Consider the following 17,677-nt stretch of genomic DNA (forward strand, 5'->3'; position numbering starts at 1 on the left):
TGAAAGGACCCGCTTTTCAAAAGGACCAGAATTAAAACAACACAAATGTCTCAGATGTGTCAGAAACCCTGAGGCGTTTGACATGTGCAATCTCACCTGAGCCAGTGACATTTTCAACACAAGTGGACAAAAGGTCAGAGAAGGTAAACTTGTCAGTGTGGGAAATGAAGCTGGAGCTCAACTCCCAAGCAACCCAAAGTAAAAAGCTCAAGTCCCAATTTATTAAAAAATAATTTTTATTTCATCCAAAGCGAAGCTAAATTCAATCCTACAGTGCAAAATGTGTTGTAGAGACAAGACAACGTAATCGCATTCAGTCTGTGCTTAAACACAAGTCAGTGGTGGGCGTGTGCACATCGGGGCCTCCCAGAGGCCCCGTGGACCTGAGGCTCCCACGGCCCATCACTCTCCTGTTTGATCTATAAAGGTATATAGGAAAACTGACTATGGGTACAGCCATCCAAGCCAGAGGAGTAAACCATGCATAAGATAGTCAAAGCACTGCATATCCGGTGGGAGGAGGGACAACAGGGACTCCAATCCAGAACAAAATAAAGTGCAGCAAGCTAGAGTATTTCCCCACAAATCCTTCTTCTTGGCATCCCTGCCCCAGCCCCTAAGTGGCCGTTGTCTGTCCATGGAGTCACCCAGTGGAATCGAGGAGTGTGGCTGTTCGTTTCCGTCCCTTACCCTTCCTCGGTCTCCAGCTCAGGCGGCTGAATAGTCAGAGCCCCCCCCCCCCCATCTCGCATTGCTCTTTGTGTGCACAGTGCACCCTCTTCAGGCACACCCTGCCACACTCACTTCACACCAGAGCACCTTGGAGTCCTGACTCTACAAAAGCTGGTCAGCCAGAGGTGTGACATTCTGCCCCCTTGTCCGTCCGTTCTGCTCTCGGGCCCTCCGGCACTGCAGGTTGGTTCCAGTTGCCTTCTGCTCAGTTTCTTCATAGAGGGATCTGGGCCTCCCAGGCAGATGTCTACTCAGATGACCTCGTCTACTCAGAGGTCAAGGATGAGGGACTTGTGCTTCATCTTTGGTCTCACTGACATCACTGTCAGCACAACTGCATGGGCCCAGGTTTCCAGAAGTCAACCGTATAAGAGGTTCTGTAGCCCAGTGGTGCGGGGAGCACCCTTAGCAACCCTGAGATCACTATTGAAAACTCGCCTGCAGGAGGGTCTGGCTGGGGCAAATGGCTTTGCGAGTATACATTGTAATGCAATCCGTGGCAATGTCTGCACAGGCATGAAGCTAGCACTAGGACCGGACATTCTCTGTTAAGAGGACTAAGTTTTGTGCTCTTAATCCCTATCCATTAAACGCCAATAGTATCATAGGCATTGGGATAACAACAATAAAAAACTACCCCCATAGTCCCAATCATCTTCATTTAAAAAAAAATGCCATGGACAAGATACTTTAAGCATCAGTCAGAGTTACGGTTCCTATGGTTACAAAGGGAAGAGGAAGAGTGTGAGGCGTATGTGGGTTACAGGGATGAGGATAGGACAGCCGTGGAACACTCTCTCCAGTTAAAAGCCTTGTTTCCCAATGCCTTTCCAAACCAAGCAAGAACAAAACAAAACCAATCGCCAAGCCTCACAACAGTCCTGTGAGGTAGGTACGACTTCACCCTCTGGGTAGACGGGAGAAGCGGCGAGGGTTGCCTGTAAGCCGACAGTGGCGGGAAGAGGAGTAGGGTGACACGCCTCAGCTTCCTCTCAAGAAAGCAAGAATTGCCCACAGCACTTGGCCTCTTCCTGTGTTGGGGAAGAAAGCAGTTTTACGAGAAGGCAGCTGGAAGTTTCCTGAATGGCTGGCTGCAGGCTCGGGGGCCATGTTTGCTCTCAGAGCCAGGTTGCTCTGAGCAGGGTGTGGAGTCATGCCCATCATCCCAGCACTGGGGTGGTGGAGGCAGAAGGTCGGGAGTTCAAGGCCAGCCTTGGCTATGTAGGAAGTTGGAGGCCTGCCTGGGCTACCTGAGACTCTGTCTCAAATGAAATAAAAAGCGGGAGAAGGGCAGCTTTTACCCCAGCCCACAATGGGTTCCATGTAAAGGACAGGAAGAGAGGAGGTAAGGACCTGTGAGCTCCTGGGCTTGGGCAAGAGACGGGAGCCATTGCCTCAGGCCCCCTACAGGCCCTATTGCTCCTTAGACCCCCACTTCCACTTTGGGGTAAGCCTTCAGCTACTCCTGGGCAGAGCCTGCAGCAGGCCTTATACTCCCTAGAAAGAGGAACGGTCTCCATCTTCTGAGGACCCAAGAGTATCATAAACCTGATGAGGGAGTTGGAGGTACCCCTGTTATCACACCTCATATCCCATAGCGACCATCTTCACGTCAAGGACAAGGACAAGACACCCCACAGGTGTCTTCCAGACTGCCACCAGCCAAAGGGCCATTGTTAACACAGCTCCAGCTGCATGGCCTTCCCCATGACCTTGGGGAGGGGAGCTGGGGAAGCCCACCATTGTCAAACCAAACTGTGGAATTAAGTCAGGGAGCGTGAGCCAAAGGAAAATGGGGTAAGAACCGGGACTCAGGGAGCTAAGGCACAATCTAGCCCCACACTCGAGGGGTGTGCAAACCGGCTCTGCAGGAAGGAGAGAGGGGGCATAAGAACCCGCTCTCTGCTCTTCCTCAACCTCAGGCTGGGAGAGGAGCTGACCCAGCTGGGCAGAAAGCAGCTGGAAGAGCCAAGGGCCTTCTCTGGAAACAAGGGTCCCTGAGGCAAAGGCAGACCCAGGGCTGGGGAAGGATGGATCTGGGGGCAGGGGAAGGCCAGACATGCTGGAGGAACATAGGAGGAACAAAGGGATAGGACAGAAGGTCCTAGGAAACCATTCCTCAAGTAAGGTGGCAACATCAGCTGTTTCAAGAGAAGAGCAGAAGTGGGGAAAACTGAGCTCCGGGAGTGCCAGGGTGGCATGGTCCCGCCATGCCAAGGATAAGGGTTGTCAGTCCTGTAGGGCTGGGATAGACATTCCAAAGGCTGGGAGGGTGGAGACGCTGTTCCCCCACCTCTGAAACCCGAAAAGCAAAGCGAGAAAAGATGCATATAGCATCCCAGTGCTCCAGGGAGGATGGAGGGAGGGCCTCCCCACAAGCCTCCTCAGCTGCTGTAGACTGGGACATTTGAAGTTCAGGGCATCCAGGCTGACCTGGGGGTGGGGGTCCTACAGATTCAGAGCAGAAGGCTGGACATGGAGCCAGGACAGTGTGTGCAGGTGTTTTGGGGTGGGGGAAGAGAAGTCTCCTCTGAAGGAATTTCTGGAAGCCTGACATCCTTCAAAGCCCAGCCAGCATCTCTGAACTGCCCCCCCCCCCAGCAGACTCCACCCTAGAGTTCTAGCACATTCCCAGCATCTCAAGTGCTCATCTTTCACCCATTTCTGAACTCCAGCTTTGGGAGCAGCCTTCTGGTCACCCCTATTTCCTGGTGAAGGATAAGTGGGAAAAGTGAGGGGAAAGTGAGGGTTCAGACAGGTGGGAAGTCTAAAGAGGACCCCATTTTCCCAGGTGCCAGGGACCAACCCTTCCACACAACTCCAGCCCTGCCTTTCCCTTTCTTCGACCTCCTATAGGCTTCCTCCCCTAGACAGCCCTTGCCCTGGGAAGCTCTGGCTAGGGGAAGAATGGTAGTGCAGGCTGGACAGGACAGGATCAGGTCCTTCTGCTCAGAGAGACTACAGTTTGGGCCAAGCAGCACACATCTCAGTGGGTGTCTACAGACAGAACCCAGGCATCCATGTCACCATTAGAAAGTGAGGCTCCCTGCACTGCTTGGCCCGAGCAGGGCCTCACACTTTTGTGGGTGGCTTCTCTTCTGCCTTGGAGCCAGGAAGCCCGTTCTCTGTGTTGTCATTCCCAGAGGAACTCACAAGACACTCCTTCCTGGAGAGAAGAGGGAGAGAGGGGACACTGGTGAGAGGCAGGCGGGATTAGGGGTGGGAGGGTGGCTCCCTGCACCCTGCTCCCCGCACCCAGCCCTGTGCCTTCCCCCTGGCCTTTTCTTTTTATTCTGTCCTAGCCCACCTCATCACCCATCTTCCCTAGAACAGCTTTCTAATGCCTTTTCCTTGCTCTGGTTTGCAAGATTCCTCACCTGCTGCTTTAAAGCTAACCTGACACTGTTTGAGAAAATTCTGGGCCTGGGCTCACAGCCTCTATACCTCCCCATCTTCCTCCTCCTTTCAGAAAAAAATATATTGAACCCAAGACCTCACACATATAGCAAGCACAACACTACTTAGCTACATCCCTGACCCTAATGTCTATGTTTATAACTGAAGTTACTCCAGGACTTCCTGGGAGGCCGTGTCACCATTTCAGATTTTAGCGGAGTTTAGTTTAATTTAGCTTTGGCTTTTGAAACAGGGCCTCACAGTATAGACTAGGCTGACCTTGAACTCAAAAGGCTCCTTCTAAGCCTGACTCTCAACTACTGGATTGCAGGCATGAGCTACTGTGTTCATGTGTCAGACCTTGTTCCTGCCTCTCCCATTTGAATTCTCCGAATTTTTCATCTCCCTAAAAAAGTCTTTCCATTCTAGGGTTTCTATACATGAATTCACATTCTCTCTGATAAAAGAGAGCCAAAATGAGAAGTATAACTCGGAAAAGAAGTAGACTTCCTAAATCTTATGGTGAGCTTTGGGGTAGGCAGTTCAAATGAGAAGAGAAAGACTGAAGGGATGCGGGGAGAGAGAAAGGCTAACGGGATGGAGGAGGGAGAGGGCTGAGAGGGAAGAGCAGGTGGAGAGAGGTTGAGAGAGAGTTGAGGCAAGGGCTGTAGGGACAGCAAAGGACAGCAGTGGCATCAGAAGCAGTGGAGCAGGGGTGGATGGAGGTGGAGGGCAAGGGCCACGGGAGAGGGCACCAGGCTGAGGGGGCACTGGAGTGATGGGGAGTCGGCTCACTTCTTTTCTCGGGTCTTCTTGAGGATGAAGGTGATGAGCTTTTTCAGCAGCAGAATGCAAACCAGGAGTCCAATGACCCCGCCCACCACAGCCAGGATGATGAGCGTCACTGTATTGTCCACCTCTTCCACTAGAAGAGGAAAGAGTGGGCGGAGGATCGTGTAAAGTCACCACACACAATCCAAAACCGGCAGCCCCACCTCCAGTCCTGGCCCTCTCTGGTCAACCAAGACAGGAGAGGCCTGAGCACACACACGGGAGGGCCTCTTCCCACACACCGACACACGAGTTAGGGGTTAAGTCAGACCCACAGATCCCAGTTACAAGTCACAAACTTACTTCTCAGCCATCTCTGCTTCCTCTCCCGCTGTCTTCAGACATCCCCGCTCTGTCACCTTTCCCAGAAGAGCCTCCCTAGCCACCCTGTGAACCCCTGTGGCTTCCCCTGTGGCTTTATCTTATCTACACAACACCCGCTCTTGGTTTGATTGCATTACTCCCTCAGGTAGGGGTCAGGGGAGCAAAGCTTCCATCCCTCGGCACTCTGAATCACCTCCACCATTTGAAAGGATGGCTGAAAAACTCTATACAGAGACAAGAGCCATAGAGCTAAAACTAAAACTCTAACTCAGAGCCTGGCACCCAGAAACACTCTATCAGTGCCGGGCCCCTTCCCTTCTCCTCCTGCAAAGGCCAAGCACAGAGCAGAGTGACAGGAACCAAAACCTATAGAAGAGGTGACATTATTTGCAGATATAACCCCAGACTCAGGAAAGACTGCCTCGATGACCTCAGGCTCTGCCCTTGGAAGAACCCAAGTTCAACTTCTGCTGTCCCATCTCCAGGGTTTCTTGATTTGGCCATGGCGGGAGGGCGTGCAGAAGGCATTGTCTTCCAGCATCCTCAGCTGCAAGGTGCCCAACCTAACTTCTCACCTATTTGTACCCTTTTGCTTCTCTGACCACCTCCATGAAGTAGAGGCATGTGGCTACCTAGCTCTTGTCTTCAATACCTTCACTGCTTAATATGCCTACCTGTACCCAGTTCCGTAGGGGAAGGACCACACCTCATTCTATCTCTTTGGGAAGCATCTGTACCACTGCTGTCTGCTTGGGGCTGTTGATCTGCTTGTCTTACTCTGAACTACACACTCCACAAAGAATTCTGTGTATCAGTCGCAGCATCTTTTACAACAACACCATCCAACACTTGCTATACACAAAGGAGCAAAGACCACCCACATGCAGAGAGCCTAATGCCACCAAACACTCCCAGCTAGCTCCCCTGGCCTTCACAGTCACCCTGACAGAAGGCAGCCATGTGTCCATTCTATGGACTAGGAAATCAAGGCTCAAAGGTACTCAGTGCTATTCCCAAGCCACTCTATGAGCTGACTTCTTCTACCTTCCATATGTAACTCCAGTAACTCTTGCAAGTGTAAAGAGAAAGAAATCGCCAGGATGGCCTACTTTGCTATTTCAATGCTATCCTGAGATGGGCACCCCAAGTCCTTCCTACCCTACTACCCCCACCCACCCCCACTACATACACTTATCAACCACTTGGAGGAAGATGGTGGCAGAGTTGTTCAGGTCCTTCTCTTTGGGGTTCCTCACAAAGCAGGTATATTTGCCGGTGTCACTGAACTCCAGGTCATTCAGCAGGATGGAGATGTTGTTCATCTTCTCCTTGGTGGAGCCCTCCAGGGTAATACGGTCATCGTCCTTCGTCCTCACCTTAGGGTCAGACTTCTCATTCTTCACAATGCCGTCTATGAGCTGGCGCAGGAAAAGAACAGAGTTGTCAAAAGTCACAGCGGCCTCCCTTGAGCGCCAACCCTGTCCGTGCCCAGAAAGACCCTTCATTTTCCTCCGCTCGCTCTGCCAGTGACTATAGCTCCGCCTGACCTGAATTCTGCCTGTTTCAAACTAAACCCGTGTCCTCAAGGACTCCCTGGAAAACAGCGCACCGGCTGCTGTTTTCATAAAAGTCCTTCCCCCCCCCACAGTGCCTCTGCAAACAGCTCACATGCGAGTGCGTGTGCACACACACACACTCATACACACACCCTCACATGCACACACACGCACACACACTCACACACACATACACACACTCTCACATGCACGCACACTCACACACACACATACACACCCTCACATGCACACACATGCATGCACACACACACCCTCACACGCACACACACGCACGCACACACACTCACACACATATACTCACACACACTCTCACACACGCAAACACACACATACATGCACACACACGCATATGCATGCACACGTGCACACACATACACATGCATGCACACGCACACACTCACACACATACACACACATATACTCACACACATTCACACATACGCATATGCACGGACACGCGCACACACATGCACATGCATGCACACGCACACACACTCACACACATACACACACATTCACACACACTCACTCACACACACACACATATACTCACATACACACTCTCACACATGCACACACACATGCATGCACACACACGCACACGCACACACACTCACTTCTCTCTGCACGTCTCACCCAGCCTTGACTTACACTGTACCCTCTACCTCACTGAATCTTCTCTTTCAATCAGGACCTGGATTGTTGCCACAGCTCTCTCCATCAGCACCCTCTAGGGCTGCACTCTTGGGGCTTCCCCATTTACTCTGGGAGAAGAACCCCTGCCAGGCTGTGAAGAACTCCATCCACATCTGTGATTGGCTCACCCTCTCTGGCTCCCTTTCCTGTCCTTCCAAACACTGCCCTCAGCCAACAGTTTCTTTCTCCTGATTGCTAAACTTTTAATTTCTCTGCAAATATACAAGTGGCAGGATTTCCTCAGGACAGAACAACAAAGTCTAGCCAAAATTACCAACAGATCCCAAATTCTTGCATCACCATGGGAACAGTTCTCCTGCATGGACTCTGAGAGAAAGGGCAACAAATGGTGGGTTCTTGGGATCGTCATGGTAGAGTTTATCCCAGAAGGGACTGGACCCTGGTCTTGAAGGCTTCCACCCGTGAGAAACAGGCAGGGGAGGACATGAGCACCCCACTTACGATCTTGTACGTATCGGTGCTATTGTAGGACCACCTGAAGTAGAGATTCTCAAAGCCAAAACAGCTGGAGAAGGTGCAAGGCAGCAGGATCGCTGAGCCATTGATAGCGTAGATGGTGGTGGCCTTTCCCACAGACACCTCCAACGACCAGGACATAGGGAGCAGGAAGAGACCTGTACAAGGGACACAGCCACCCTTAATACAAACTCACGGGAAGCTCTTTAAGGGCACTCTCAGGCAGGGTGGAATGGCTTTGCCAGGCAAAGAGGTCTTTGGCCTCCTCAGAAGGGAAGGTGGTTCTCTATAGAATATCTATACGGCCTGGGCCATGCATTTCAGTATCATCTTGGCCTGATTAGCACTGAATTCTGAATCTCTTTCTTGGTGGCCCTGTGGTACTCAAAATGACCACGAGGGGTCTCCCCAACCCAAGAAAAGGAGGGTCTGGTGGACTTGTTTTTCCTTCCCCTGTCCTGGAACCTGGGACTCCACCCCTTCACATGGGTCGGGAGGCAAGTAAGCACAGCTCTGGAACTCCCTTCGCCTGCAAGGTGTGGGCTGGAGGTTGGGTGGGGGCGATGGGAAGCCTTCTCTAGATCGGAGCGTACCCCTGGTGGCATTTGGGAGTTGCGGGTGAGGATCAGAACGTGGTCAGGTGGAAAGGCGTGACCGCCACAGTCCCCGCACTGGAACTAGGAGCCGAGAGACACTTTAGGGAAGGAGATTGCTTGGCTAGTGAGTCCAGCGCCTCCGACCACGCAAGGGGATCCCGAAGAGAGAAGGGCGATGAGCGGCCCGTTATGACGGAAATGTGGACGCCGGGTGGACACAGACTGCTAGCGCCCGGACGCAGGATGGAGCAGGCAGAGCGCAACTCTGCGGAGGTCATTCGAACCTATTGAGGGCATGCAGCAGGGGCACAGACCCCTCCTGATCCCGTGAAGCGCGGGTCCTCCCCATCACCCGGCAGCCGCTCTCCGCACCCTCACCCTAAGAACCACAATGACAACCCCGCGGCGTCCCAACACCCTCCACAGGACATTCCCCTAACTCTCACACACCCTCCACACTCTGCCACCCCCCAACACAGACACACGCACGCACGCACACACGCGTACATACACACGTTCCACAGGACATCCCTCTGTCCCCCACACCTCCTCCGCACTACAACGCTCTGCCCCTCCCACACCTCCACCGCAGGACATCCCTCTGCCCCACCCACACACCCCCAACGCAGGACACTCCTCTGCCCCACACCCCCACCGCAGAACACCCATCTGCCCCACCCCCTACCACCGCAGGACACCCCTCTGCCCCACCCCCTACCACCGCAGGACATCCCTCTGCCCCACACCCCCACCGTTGAACACCCCTCTACCCCACACACCCCACCTCAGGACATCCCTCTGCCCCCCACAGCCCCACCGCAGGACACCCCTCTGCCCCCCCACACCCCCACCGCAGGACACCCCTCTGCCCTCACACCCCCACCGCAGGACGTCCTTCTGCCCCAGAAGACATTGCCCTCCTTGGAGGGCTCTTAAAGAATCTTATCCTTCTTTCCACACTTTCCTCCAGGAAGCACTACTCCTTCAAGGTCGGTTCAGGGTAGAAGATCCACGACTGAACCTTCACCTTTCCTTGCCCCTAGGGGAAATGAGCGGTCACTCCTATCTTAATTCTCAGGAAAGCCCTGTTTTCTAACTTAATTCCCTCCTGCTGCATCCGAAGTCAGTTTCCTCTTGCTTTGCCCACAATAATGACCATGCTCCTAAATAACAGAGAAGCTCAGAGGAGTGCTGGTGACCCTGCTCCAGCTCTCAAGGGTCCCTTCCCCTTCCTTGTGTCCCCTTTGCTTCTGGCTGTGCCCCCCCACCCCGCCACACACACTCACCAAGTCAGAAATTGCACCCTATGGCCCAGTAACCAATCCTGACTCCTGCCATGGCCAGTGATGACAACAGAGCAGATATTCATGAAGCATTTACGGTGTGCCTGGCGCCTTTCAGCCTTCTGCTACCCCATCATGTCTAGGATTATAGATAGATCACACTGGAGAGGAAGCTAAGCCTAGAGAAGTCGGCGATTCCATTAAGGTCAGGGAGGAAAATGGTTCCAGCATCTCATGCTCCCAAAGCCAGGAAACCCCTCCACACATCCTAAAATAGGTGCATTTGCCCACTGCAGCTCCAACTCTTGCTAGATTACTTGGATCAGCAACTGTGTGTGTCTGTCTGTCTCTGTCTGTCTGCCTGTCTGTGTGTGTGCGCGCACACGTACACATACAATGCATCGAGAACTGAGAGGCATTAGAATCATCTGGGGACAGGCATAGGCTGCTGTGGGTTGGCCCCTGGAGCTGCTGACTATCTGAGTCTTCAGAGCTGGCCTCTCTCTGGAGCTCCCAGGAAACAGTGTAGGTGCGGACCACAAAGTGAAAATGACTGTGCTAGAGGGCTCCCACACAGTCACCCCCACTTCTAATAGGATACTAAATGGCAGGTACACTTGTTCTCATTGTACAAATGATGAAACTGAGGCTCAGCGAGGTGAAGTGATTTTCCCAGCGACCACACAGTGAAGGTCCTCTTTGGCGCTGGGGACCTACTGTGTGACAGGATGGGTGGACATTTCATCCTTGTCCTACGAAGTTGTCAGACCTCTTATTCCCAATAAACGCCTCAAAGAAATAAACCTATAAAAAGCCACATAACCAGAAAGTAAGTAGGCAGCTCAGAAACAGATCTGCTTTCCCCCATCTGAAAGAGCCATTCTGAAGGGGCTCAGTGCTCCCGAGGGAGGCTGGTTCTTGTTTTATCTCTGCTGTCCGCTACCCCAACTCTACCCCAAGATCTAGGGACAGGACAGTCATAGTTGTTCATTGTCCAGCCTAGAACCAGCACAAAAGGATGGGAGCCTGGAGCTCTGCTTTCAGGGCCTCCCAGAGCCCTCCAAACCCAGAACCAGGATGTAGAGCAGAAGACAAGGAAGCACTGAAGAAAGGCAGCTTCTGGGCTGGGGAGATGGCTCAGTAACAGTGATTGCCACGTAAGCATGAGGACCTGAGTTCAAATCCCCAGAACCCAAGTGAAAGCCGGTGTGTAGAATAAAGCATCAGTAATTCCAGTGTTAGCACAGGGAGATGGGTGACAGGAACAGGAGGAGTTCTGGAAGGTTGTGAGCCCGCTAGCCTGGTGTACACAGCCAGAAAACAACAGAGAGATCCTGTCTCAAATGAGGTGGAAGGCAAGGATCAGCGGTGTCCTCTGACCTCCATGTACGCACCGCTGCATGCCCTCAGTCACACATGAAAACATAAACACGTCCTCACAGTTGTAAAGAAAAAAGAAGCTTCCTAAACTGGATGTGATGGCTGGCACCGGGATTCCCAGCACTCACCAGAGGCAGGAGGGTCACTGGGGTTCCGAGAGCAGCTTCTGCTGCAGCTGAAGACTCTGTCTCAAAAAAAAATTAAAAGGAATGGAGAGTGGGAAGGAATTGTGGAAAAGAAAGGGAGGGAGGGAAGGAGGGAGGAGGCAAGCTCGCTGGAAATTCCTAGACTCTGGTTCTAAGCTAACACCTGAACCCAGGAATCAGGTCCTGATGATGACAAGGGACTCATCTCAAGGACCAGATTCCTCCCTCTAACTCCAGTTCAAATGAAAACTTGCAGAGCATAGGAACACATCAAAGGGACATGATCATCTGTTTGCTCTAGAGAAAGTGTCTTAAATAGGCCAGACTACCACTTGCTCTGCAACCAAGAATGACCTTGAACTTGTCATCCACCTCCACCTCCTGAGGTGCTGGGATTGCAAGCAAGTGCCCCCATGCTGGTTTAAGAAAATGCTTTAACTAGACAGAAGCAGAACAGAACAAACGAGAAGTTCAGAAGGAAGAACACTATTTCTTTAAGTTCTGGCTCACTGCATAGCACGCATTTCTGCCTGATGCGGATGACTTAACTCTATCTAATACACTCAGGACTCTGAGTGAAGCACTGTCATAGCCTCGCCAGTCTAGAGCAGATAAAAGAAACCGGGTAGACATGGTTTCCACAGAGGCATCCCTGCCAGGGTGGAAACCTGGGAAACACTGGGCAAACCTGGCTACTTCTGCAATACGCTGCCCACCCAGCCAGACGCCAGGAAGTCCTGCCAGCTGTGTCTAGGAGGTGGGTGCACGAACTCCCATGATGCTGAGCTTGGGGAGGAGCACGGGTCAGGATCCACCAACAGGCCCCTGGAGGGCTACTTAAGCAGGTTGGCCAAAGCTAGAATGGACTGGTCAGCAGTCCCGAGGCAGGCCCCAGTCTGCCTGCTGACCTTGACAAAGTCAGAGATGCCACACATCCTGCGTCCTGCAGGCGCAACCCCAGAGCAGTGCAGAGAGGGCTGTAAACCTGTCTACCTCCCAAGCTTGGTGGGAAGCCAAAATATGGGGCTGTAAAACACAAGGACCTCAGGAAGAGAGCATACCAGGTAGAAGACATTGCTTAAAAGGGGCAAGGGGGACAGGGCTGTCTCAGTACCAGCACTGGATATAACCAGGACGCCACTAGTTTGTTTTTTAAGACCACTATCATCAACCAAGACTGTCTCCAGGCTACTCATACATTGATTTATTTCTTTACCCTCTCCCACATCTTGGATAATTTCTATGTGGCTATTTCCCTAAATAAAGGACTTTCTTGCTTTGCCCAAAAGTTCCTTCTTTGGAATACCAGCACGGGTGTGTGGTTATGTCCGCCAGTTGGGCCTCTTTCTGGCCCTTCTGGCACTGTGGGACCAATGGCGTCTCCTCTGTCAGAGGCCTGTGGATTCTCACAGCCTGGTTTTTCCTAAGTCATTTAGCCCCTCTCAGGAGCCATCTTCAGAGGACCCTAGCTCCTGCCACCCCAACGGGACTTCTTCCAGGGAGACAAACAGACTCAGAATTCACAAGTTGTACCAAAGTTTTTGACAAATATCTAGGGCTGTGGGCATGACTCAGTAAGGAAAGTGCTTACTAGCAAACATGAGTTCAATTACCTGAAACCTTGTCAAAGAAAAAAAAAAAGGGTATGGTTTGTAATTCCAGAACCGAGAGGGCAGAGCCGGGAGTATGTCTTGGGCTCACTGGCCAGCCAGCTTTGCTATTCATCCAGAAGCTCCAGGTCAAATGATAGAACCTGTGTCACCTGATCGATCACACACACACACACACTCACACACACACACACATCCCTGCACACACATGTACATACACACGGCTATCCTATTGAATATTCACACCAGCAGGAACCTGACGGCTATTGCCACCCACTGTAAGGTCGAAGCCGGGCTGGAAATGTTCCATAAGCTTTGCCCATACCCAGAGATCAGTCACACCCAGGTAGGGTAGGGGGCAGAAGGAGAGCAGGATAGTGCCTGCTCTAAGTTTAGCTCCAAGGACTTGCGGGGCAGACAGCAAGCAGAAGCTCAGCGGAGACTCTCTGGCCCCAGGGAAGGAGAATGGCTCAGAGTCACAGCTTAAAGGAAGAAAGTGGGTCGGTGGAGGGCAGCGAGACAAGGACCCCTCCTGGGAGAGAGGCCTCCGGGGCCTGGGGAAGCAGGGCTGGGCCCCTGCAAGGCTCCTGGGCCCTATGGCAGAGGAAAGATTTCTGCTCCCTCACCCTAGGCAACCTACCTGCCTGCTTCCTGCCCACCCCCAGGAGCTTTGCCAGGATAGCAGCATGCCCCTGAGACAACGCTGGATCAGGGAAATCAGCTTCACAAACAAGTCCGTCCAAACAGTAGGTCTTTTCTTTTCCTTAGAGGCCATTGGGCAGTGAGGTCAGTCCACCAAATCCAGGGCTTATGGAGATGTACCTACCTCCCCTCAAGGAGCAGCCATAGGGCAAAGGCTTCCTCCAGGAGGTAGCCAGTCATAGGGTTTAGGGACCCAGCATTGCCTGCTCCCCAAAGCCTGCCTTCTGTTGATTCCAAGGGTTAATCATGTTTCCCAGATGCAGACCACCCCTGCCCCTCTTCTCCTCTTCTCCAGGATCGCCCAATTTAGCCTTGCTGGTTTCTCCCTCTGAATGGGACTAAACACCCTCTCTTTAATTGTGCGCTCATTAAACAAGCCTTAATAAATACATACCAGGGGAGAGAGGGTTGTGCAACACAGCGCCCTCACAAGTGATAATTAAACACAGATCATGGCAATTAAGCAAATCACGGAGCGAGGAAGGGGTGGGCAGAACAACACACTACCAGCTACATAGGAAAAGACCGGAACCCATATAAACCCAGTTGCAGCGATGAGGCCTTGGGAGCTACTTCTTGGGTTCAGAAAAGGCTAGCTTGTGTGTTATCAAAAACCACTGGGGGCTCAGTCCATGACACTGAGTTACCACGGAGAGACAGGGAGGACTCCTGGAACAGTCTCCCCAGCTGTGTCAACAAAGGTCTCAGCACTCCTCAAGCCCATAGCTTCCATGCCAGGACCCAGGGCTTCACTCATCCCCAAGCCCTACACAAGCCCCACTGACCTTCCCCCTCACCAGATGGCCTGGACTCTGTCCCACTTGACCATCAACTGGCCGTGTACCTTAGGCACGATACCATCCCTCTCTGGACCACACCTCCCTCACTTTTTGGAAAGCTCCATGCTGTGGTTTTCAAAGTCCCTGTCTGCTCATACCAGAGCTCTGCCCTGTTCTCCGCTCCTCACCCCACCCCCAGTTCCTAGAGCCCTCTTGGTTGTCTACAAAAGTCTGGTTCTAAGAATATTCTAGTAGCAGTGCAAGGCCTGGTACTCCATTGGCCAACCAGCCACAGGATAAGGAGATCTGTAACATACAGTGACTGGGTTAATGGCTGGAGTTTTGGTGCCACAGCAGGCCCTCACCCCTGCCATGGCCACAGGGGAGTCCTAGGATGATCCAAGTGGGAACTCCCACGGAATGACTCTATACCTATCCCACGAAGAGGAGCCCTAAACTTTAAGGAGTCACCGTGAAACCCTTATAACTTCTGTGCTGATGCTTACGGGACAAAGCACCAGTGTCTTACATCTGGCCTCAGGGAGGTGAGTAAACCAGAGCTGAAGAACAAAAGAATGCTGCCCCCCCACCCCTAACACCTGAGATGTACCCATAGGACAGGTCTGCATATGGCTGACAGGTGCAAGAGTGGCTTCTCTTAGAGGCCTCTGTCCCCTGCTTCCACCACAAATACCTCCACCATGCACCTGACCCAATGCGGGGCGCGGGGGGGGGGGGGGGGGGCTAGCTGTCCAAACCCAAATCTGACATATATAAACAAGAAGAGGCCCAGGTCCCAGAGATGGAGCCGGCTCACGTTGGAAGCCAGGCTGTGATTTACATTTTGAACTAATAAATACCATTGCCTAATCTCTTGGAGTTTGACACTCAGAACCATCATGTGAATATTAATAGATGGTCATAATAGTCTATACCCTCTGCGTCCTCTGGACCTGACTCCTCTCTCCACACAGGCTTCCCCCAAACAAAGAGCCAGAGGCAGGCCAAAGAGGTCTTCCTCATAGAATCCCTTTACAGGAAGAGGGACAAGGCCCTTCTGAAAAGGTGGCTTTTGAATGGTCCTCTAGTTCCTTCCAAGCCCTTCCAGCATTTAACACAGAGTTACAGTGACACCAGAGAAGACAGAAGATGGAAGACCCTTGTCCCCCAGGGGTGCATCCCTGCTGCCAGGAAAGCAAGCCAATAGCTCCAGGCGAGAGTGGCAAACCCCCTGGAACTCCCACAGTCCAGGCAGTAGACCCCTCGCCAGCATGCCTGAACTCTGGGACTTAGAAGGATTCCCCTGCTGCAACCCCAAGACCGGCTCCAAAAGGCACCGGAGGGAGCAGAAAACTCTGCTAGCATGACTGTGGGGGAGGGGGGTGCACAGGGTTCCCAGGGAACGTAGTATCAAAGCTAAGCGCCCAGCAGGAAGACGGCCATCCACTCATTTGGTGCCACCTTGTCTAAGGTACCCCTCTACTTCAGTGTCCTCTCCTTCGGGGTGGGGTGGGGGTAAGAAAGAGGCGAGAGAAAAGACAAAGCTGGAGCTGTCTTACCCAAAAGCCCAGTGCCCAGCCATCTCGCCAGGGTTTTTCCTCGGTCCCCAGCCCAGAACATGGTCCTGTTCTCTCCGGAGCGCTCCGAGGGCTTGGGATGAGATAGTGGGCACCCCCGCACTCTACACCCGAGGTCGGCTCTGGGCCCGGCAGCAGGCGGGGGTGCTCCGCGCAGCGGGTCGGGGCTCGGGAAAGTTAGCCGCGAGAGAGCGAGACGAGGGGGAGGACGAAGAGGGGGAGGCGCGCCCGACCGCCTCTTGGAGCCCGCTGCGGGCGCCGGGGCTGGAGGGGAGGAGGAGGAGCCGGAGCTGGAGGGAGGACGCCGGGGCGAGCGGCACTGCGATGCGCCTCTGCTCTGGAAGCGCTCCAGCCGCAGGAGGGGCGGCGTCCCCGCCGGTTTCTCACGGTGACGGATCAGGATCGTGGGGTCCAGCCCGGGCAGCCCTCTCCCTCTCCAGTCGGATAAGAATGTTGCGGTTTGGCACTGCAGGGCCGGCCCGCAGCCGCCCGCATCATCCCATGCGCCGAGCTGCCAATTAGGAGAAGAGTTCACGGGGGAGTAGAGGTGGAGCTTTTAGGTTTGTTGGAAGACTGTTTTGTTCCGCGCAAAGAACACGAGTAAGGGCAGCGGCTGCCTCTCCCGGGACCGCGGGGAGGACGTCCGCAGTGGGCGCTGCCGCAGCCGGTGGGCGTGTGCCGGCTTGCCCGCTGCGGACTACCGGGTGCAGACCTGGACCCGCACGCGTCGCCTCCCGCCACGCAGCTCATTCGCTCTGTGGGTGGCTTTTAGGCCGTGGGAAACCGAGTTTCACCTGTAAATTGCCCCTGCACACCTCCCACTAACCCATTTCTGCAGACTCTATGCATGTTAGAGGGCTAGTAACAGACATTTGGAGAGAGCGTACTTTCCCCCTAGTGCTGAGCAGGAGGAGGAGGGATGCCCCTGAAGACCCCCCCACCCCCCCGTCAGCTATCCAAACCTTCAGGACAAATCTTCTCTATTTGGAGATCAGTTAAACCTTGGAAACACATCCTCCTTCCCTTCTGCAAGCATAGCACCACACCCGCCACCCATCTTCAAAACGGGAGTCGCTGGTAGGCTTCAGTGCCATAAGAGACCCTTGAGGTTGTATGCAGAATGTTAAATGTCTGCGGGGAGAACCCTGCTGTTTTCTTCTTTAGCCTCGTCGTTGTCGTTGTCAAGGTAGTTAGTTGAACAACTCTGATGCCTGCATTTGCTGCTGGAGAACTCGGAACAAGGCCCACAACTTTCTGGAGAAGTCTCTGCTCCTCTGCCGGATGGTGACCTCATGATATTTATCTCCTGAGGTCATGAAAAACAGCATCATCCTCAACCCAGGATAACAGGGAGGACAGTCTCCTAGTTTTAGAGGACCTCATGCTGGTCCATGACTCCAGGGGACCGTAACAGGGAATGCACCTCCTCTCAGTTCTCAACAGTTTGGGGGCTGAATTGGGCTCCTCTCCAGTCTGTCCTCTGAAATGAGGAGTATATCCATAGACCCTCAGGCCAGCTTGATTGAGCAGGTTCCTGTGTATGCACTAGAGTTCCTGTTGATGAAGGACCA

At 53.1% G+C, this 17,677-nt stretch overlaps 1 protein-coding gene across 2 annotated transcripts; it reads right to left on the minus strand.

Annotated features, from left to right (window-relative positions):
* Window positions 1-218: 218 nt before the first annotated feature.
* On the minus strand, window positions 219-17,085 carry Scn4b (sodium voltage-gated channel beta subunit 4). Of its 2 annotated transcripts, none has more exons than XM_075966098.1 (5): window positions 17,069-17,085; window positions 8,019-8,191; window positions 6,473-6,701; window positions 4,924-5,053; window positions 219-3,898 (listed from the first exon to the last, which is right to left on the minus strand). In XM_075966098.1, exons 2-5 carry the CDS (start codon window positions 8,172-8,174, stop codon window positions 3,805-3,807), a joined length of 609 nt encoding a protein of 202 aa, XP_075822213.1. In that variant the 5' UTR covers window positions 8,175-8,191; window positions 17,069-17,085; the 3' UTR covers window positions 219-3,804. The 2 variants fall into 2 exon arrangements, with proteins under 2 accessions (XP_075822213.1, XP_075822212.1); XM_075966097.1 differs by lacking the exon at window positions 17,069-17,085 and adding an exon at window positions 16,089-17,025.
* Between the last annotated feature and the right edge of the window lie 592 nt (window positions 17,086-17,677).

Source organism: Microtus pennsylvanicus, chromosome 3 (assembly GCF_037038515.1).
Source record: "Microtus pennsylvanicus isolate mMicPen1 chromosome 3, mMicPen1.hap1, whole genome shotgun sequence".
Taxonomy (NCBI): domain Eukaryota; kingdom Metazoa; phylum Chordata; class Mammalia; order Rodentia; family Cricetidae; genus Microtus; species Microtus pennsylvanicus.